At 43.4% G+C, this 6,201-nt stretch overlaps 1 protein-coding gene across 1 annotated transcript in view; it reads right to left on the bottom strand.

Moving 5' to 3' along the window:
• Nucleotides 1-3,076: 3,076 nt before the first annotated feature.
• The window catches only part of Sh3rf1 (SH3 domain containing ring finger 1), a gene marked incomplete at its 5' end in the record, with an annotated part of 69,653 nt that continues 66,528 nt past the window's right edge, over nucleotides 3,077-6,201 (bottom strand). Inside the window, one exon of the mRNA XM_026777376.1 lies at nucleotides 3,077-5,467. Within this exon, the coding sequence (XP_026633177.1) occupies nucleotides 5,299-5,467 (169 nt within the window). The remainder of the gene's footprint in view (nucleotides 5,468-6,201) is intronic.

Raw genomic sequence — 6,201 nt, 5'->3', positions numbered from 1 at the left:
TCTAAGCTAAGTCAGGGTGTTTGGAAGTGTGAACAATGCAGGTGTGAGGGGTGCCAACTTCCTCATGGAGTCAAAAACCTACCTGTACCTCTCTAAAAACTCAGCTAGTGGACGGGGAGCCTCGCTGCGGACACCAGCAGTTGGTTAGCCCAAGTCTTCCACGTCTTATACTGGGAAAAACATGTGTGAACGCTGTGAGGCCATTACTGCTGACTGGTGCTCACTTCCTGGCAAGAGGAAGGGTCCCGTGTCAATCACGTGCTCACAAGGGGGTTTAAGCAGGTGCCTCCCCCCCTAGGTTCTCGGCAACAGCAACAGCAGGCAGCTGCAGGATCACTGCAGGCCCTTTTGTGCAGTTAAGATTTATGCTGTGTCTTACGTCTACGATCATGTCTTTTTTTTTCTGTTTGTGTTTCTTCATTTCAGCTGCTGCGGATAATGCTCCGGGCAGTCTGTGTTTGTGTAAGTTTTGATAAATTTTTAACTTTTAAAATAACAAATCCGTGTGTATTTTATGGAAGCGAATACTGTTATCTACAAACATTGTATGCTTTTGGGTTTTGCTTGATATTGCTTGGGTTTGTGGTCTGTGTCCCCTCCCGCTACCCGCCCCACCATCCCACAAACTGTCACAAATCTCTAAATTTTATATATACAGTGGACCTGCCCAGTTTAAAACTACATTGCTCAAGGGTTAATTGTAATAGGAAACACAAATCTACCAACCAGAGACGCCTATAGTAAAGCTGTCCCTGTTTACTTTGGCTGGTCAGCTACTCAGTCTGAGAGCTCCTTCCTGTGTCTGCTGATAAGGGGCTGTGGGGCAGAGCAAAGTCCCAAGCACTCCCCACAGTCTGGATCCACAGGATGGTCCCTCCCCTCTGCCAGACTGGCCAGTCTTCTTTGTGAGCACACTCAGGTTTATTTCAGAGGCAGACAAGCTTCCTTTGTGGAGTGTTTTCAGTTGGACTTTCCTTGATAAGCGCAGTTTAATTGGTTTAAAATACATTAAAAAAAATAAATAAATAACCTCACATGAGCCAGCAAAATGGTTCATTGGGTAAAAGCACTTGCTGTGTGAGCTGGATGTTCCAAGTTAGATACCCAAAGCACAAGGTGGGAGAACTGATTCCTGATCACTGTGCATGCCCCTGCCCACCCTGTGTATAATAATAATAATAATAATAATAATAATAATAATAATAATAATAATAAATAACAATGATAAGGGCTGAGATGGCTCAGCAGATAAAGGAGCTTACCAAGCTCATCTGCCAACCAGAGTTCAATCCCTGGAAGCCATGGAAAGGTAGAAGGAGAAAACTGATTCTGCAAAGTTCTCCTCTGACGTCACAGGAATGCTGGGGCACACATACTACATATATACCACACACACACACACACACACACACACACACACACACACACACACACACACAATTGAAAAAATAAAAACCTTCCCATGGATACATGCAAACCAGGCACTAAATAAAAGCCCTTTCCAAATGTAAATTCTAGAGTTGTTATAATCCCGAGTCAGAACAGTCCCTGACGCTCAGAGGCTTTCAAAACCTGGCCCTAAACTGAACATGATGGTCCATATCTACGGTTCTAGCTTTTTGAAAAATTTAGAGTCTAAGTCAGGAGGATCACTTAAGCCCAGAAGCTTAAAGGCAGCCTGGCCTACACAATGGAATGCCATCTCAAGAAAAAGAAAATGTCTTTTTATTATAGGAACAGAAAATGAAGTGTGGAGACCTTGTAAACAGTGCCTTTGTCTGTTCCTCTGTGTTCCTTTGGAATGCACTTAGACCCTGAAAGGCATCTATTCTATACCATATGCCCTACAGGGAGAAGGCAAAAGATTTTGATTAAAATTTGATGAAATTAATATTATACATTTCAACATGATATGGCACATTCCTTTGACCCCAGGACTTGGGGAGGCAGAAAGAAGCTGATTTCTGTGAGTTTGGGGCCAGTCTGGTCTATATGGCAAGTTCTAGGTTAGCCAACTACATAGATTGTCAGAAAGAAAGGAAGGAAGGAAGGAAGGAAGGAAGGAAGGAAGGAAGGAAGGACGGGAGACGACAGGAGGGAGGGAGAGAAAAAAAGGAAGGAAGGAAGGAAGGAAGGAAAGGAGAAAAGAGGAAAGAGAGGAGAAAAGGTGAGACTCTTCGAACAGCGACCCTTTCTTCATTGCCCCTCACCTGTATATAGCAGGATATACAGGGCAAGACCAGGAGGAGCCTATGTCATAATTGGCTCACACAGGCAATTACAAAGGGAGATTCTGGGATACAGCTTCAATACAACCTAGAATCCCTGACCTTTAATTCTTACAAGTAATTTGATATGGTCACCCAAAGTCAACAAAAACATATTTTTAAACAAGACTTGCGTGGGCCTTTCATTTCATGGGAGATTAAAATCGTGGTCAGCTGAGGGACAGCGTTCCCACGCCGCAGCAGACCTGGAGTGGCCATGTGCTTGGCTCTGCTACGCCCACACTTTGAAATCATGCACTCTCTAGGCTATTTTGGGAATCTTGGAGGGACCAAGCTCAGCAAGGGTTACAGACTATCTTCCGAGACCCAGAAACTCCTTGAAGCGTTTAGGCTTCTTAGAGAACTAAGCAATTAAGGTTTGTTTGAAAGGACAAAAAAAAAAAAAAAAAAAAAATCATAACCATCAGACTGACCATCATGGGAGGCACCTCCAGTCTGAGCTGCATGCAAAGAATTTCGCCATTTAGAAATTAAGTCAAAGAATAAATGAAATAATAATAAAAGAAATTAAATCAAAAGTGACCAAGTTTTCAAAATCTAAGTGTGTGTGTGTGTGTGTGTGTGTGTGTGTGTGTTCATAAGTACAACACTGAAGAGGTCAGCGAGTATTGGGTCCCCTGGAGTTGGAGTTACAGGCAGCTGTGAGCTAACCAGTGTGAGACCTGAGTTCAGGTCCCTCTGTAAGAGCAGTCCCTGTTCTCTAGGGCTGAGCCGCCCCTCCAGACCCAAGGTGTTTTATTTTTGTTCATTTTAAAGAGAAAATATTTCAAAGACTGACACAAAGGGCATAAAAGGGTTGAACATCAACTTTTAATAACGTAACCTTTTATCCAGTCCTCAAAATTAACACAAAAGGAATGATAAAGTGTAATTTTATCATTACCACCACTGTGTAACAAGCCCTTGTTACAACATCCATCTTCTGTCTCCAAAACAACCAATAGGAAGCCCACACATTATATCACCTAATCTGCTACCAAGAGATGACATTTTAATCAACTTTATACCAGGGAACTATCACCAAGGATACTTCAATCACATAGCTGAAAATATGGAGAAAAGACAGGTAAAAAAAATCCTCTTAACTTGTAGTAGTCTTTTTGCTTTTTTAAAATTTCTATAAAATACATGAATTTCCCAAAATAAAGAATATTATGACACATTGGTGTCAACTCACCCAGATGAAAGCTGATGTCAGCTTTGTTTTCTAACTAAAGTTCATTTCCCCAAACCTTTATATATTACATGAATATCCAAGTAAAGTATTTTTTTAAAAAAATTCAACACAGAGGAACGTAATATACAGTGTTTTTATATAAAAAAATGGTTAACAGGAATGATCCCACTTCCAACCACATTACATAACTTTTGAAGACAATGGAATCTCTTGCAATTACTTGATTCTTCAGTTCATGTGGATATTTCCCAGCTACTTTCTTCTCACAGTTAAAAGAGGCAAAGGAAAAGGCTGGTGGTATGTTGCCTTCCTTCCTTACCTTACCCAGAAGAGAACCGTAGAACAATCTCGTTCATTACCTGGCTGTCTTTCCTCCAGCTGCTTCCAGGACTACCCAGACCCACGGCTGGGATGAAACTGGAAGAAGACACCACCGGACATCAAAGGATGGATAGATAGAAAAAGATGGGCTCGGCTGGACCCTGCAGCAATTGTAAGGTGTGGGACAACCACTCCCAGCAAGCCTTGCAGAGCTTCTCTACAGTCACAGGAGCGAGCGGTCTCCTGGATACACTGGCCCTTCACGTCAGTCCGCTGGGAGGGCGCATACGAAAGAGCATTTAACGAACCACTGGTGTGCTGGCTAAGGTACGCCTTCCGAGAGCGAGCAGGCACGCTCAAGACATCTCGGTCAGTAGTGGCGGTGGGGTAGACAAGAGAATGCTGTTTATTGTTTAAACCTCCCGTATCGGTCAGTTCTGAGTGGGAACTGCAGCGACATATACACACCATGCACAGTCCACATCACTGTGGGGATCCAGGAACACATGCAAGATGGCAGAGGACTCACAATGGATGAACGGGAACTTTCCCAGTGTTTCTGACAGCTCTCGACTTCAACACGGGTGCATCTCTTACCACCACCAACTCACAAAGTTTTACTGTGTCTTGGGCATGCAGATTCACTTGAGGGTAAAAACGGGAATTACATTTCAAAGTCATTCACACACACAGCAACTACAACTTCAATTTCTCCTACTTCCCAACTAACGCACGGAGCTGCTTGTGTTAGCAAACAAATACGTATTTTTAGGCAATGGTTGTGCTTTATTTTCCTTCCTACTTCACCCACTTCATTCTAGGAAAATGAAAAACCCACAAAATGAAATCGAGGATCAGATCTTCGGGGTTGGTTTCTGAACAAAGCAGAGAGCTGGCCCCACTGGCTCTTCCAGCCAGAAGCCGCTGTCTCCCCGCCCTGGGTTCTTGATGGTCAGTGTTCAGTTGTCTGTTTGGAAAACTGGCATTTTTGTCTAAAAGAAGCAAAGTATAACTGGGGAGGAGGACAGCGAGCAGGGGAGGGGGGTGCATTCTATGTCAGAAAGAACCTCTTGCTCTCAACAGGAGAGAACCCAGCTTCTCCTTAGCCATCATTTCATAAATTAATATTTTTTTAAAAATCATAATCCAAAGAATTTGCTATTACAAGAAAGTTCAAGTTTTAAAAAAGCAAATAAATTAGTTAAGCCTTGTAAACAATTGTCCATTTTAGTTATACATCTTTAAAAAAAAAAGACATTTCTCTGTATAGTCCACTAGACAGTACAAGGCACACTTCACACATCAGAAGCCAGAGGGATGGAACCCACACAGGTGCCGCCTTGACTCTGTCTGCTGGGGTAACCAGGTCCCGGCTCTGGAGTCACGTGTTCATCCTCTGCTCAGCTCTTGGAGACCCGGAAGTCCACAGACGTGCTCTTCCTATGACGCTGCCTTGTGCTCTTAGTCACGTGATGTGATGTCACCCTTTCTCGGCATGGAGTCTCCCTCAGATCAGATGTTTTCCACAAAGCTCCCCGGGAAAAGTCCGGTCTTCCCATTTCTTTGTAATGTGCCTTTGAACCAGCCATCCTCGCGTTTTTTATGAACAAACACAATATCTCCTTCTTTGAGTTCAAGTTCCGCCTCACTCTGAGGAGGATAGGAAACCACCACCCTGTGCCTACGAAAGAGAAGTAGACTATTCAGATCAGCAGTAAAAATGGCACATCGTCAGTCAGCACAATGCCTCCATGCAAACAGGGTTTACACATGAATTTACAAGAGTTCATAAAACTCAAAATACGGCGAATCTCTGTTTAGCAGACTTGGCATTAACAAAGACTGAGCCTGAGTATTCATTTTAATCCACTAGTATTGGCCAGGCTGCTGTGGTTGAGCTACCTACACAAGGAAGAACACTTTTATCTGCTTCCAGTATTTTGTATCTTGACCATACCAAAGGCTGTTTTATATGGACTTTTAACAGGGGAACCATTTCTGCCCTACCCTCTACTCTAGGAAGCGACGAGTGAATTTGATTTCAGAGCTCACAATAGCTGTGACTTGCTTCCTACAGACTGTATGGGCTCTTCTCTGCCTTCCCACTATGAGTCGGGAGAGGTGGGGTGTCAGGTCTGTATCCTTATACTGAGCTTGATATCGAGAAGCCAATGGTTCTGAAGAAGTTTGCTTGCCTTACATACCAAGTCCCCTGTTGAGAAGGTTCCAAGGTCCAGACAGAGAGCAGAGAACTGTGGCTTCAAATTTTGTCCACCACCATTAGTAGTGATGATGACATTCCAATCGTCATTAGTCCCAATCAATTTGTCCTTGGTTCTCAATTTGGACGTTCAGTGGAAGGAAGTGCAGCGTAAATACCCCAGTAGCCTTGTGGATTAGCATCCCCTATCTTCC

Source organism: Microtus ochrogaster, unplaced genomic scaffold, assembly GCF_000317375.1.
Source record: "Microtus ochrogaster isolate Prairie Vole_2 unplaced genomic scaffold, MicOch1.0 UNK61, whole genome shotgun sequence".
Lineage (NCBI taxonomy): Eukaryota > Metazoa > Chordata > Mammalia > Rodentia > Cricetidae > Microtus > Microtus ochrogaster.
This window is presented reverse-complemented; position numbering and strand designations above follow the sequence as displayed.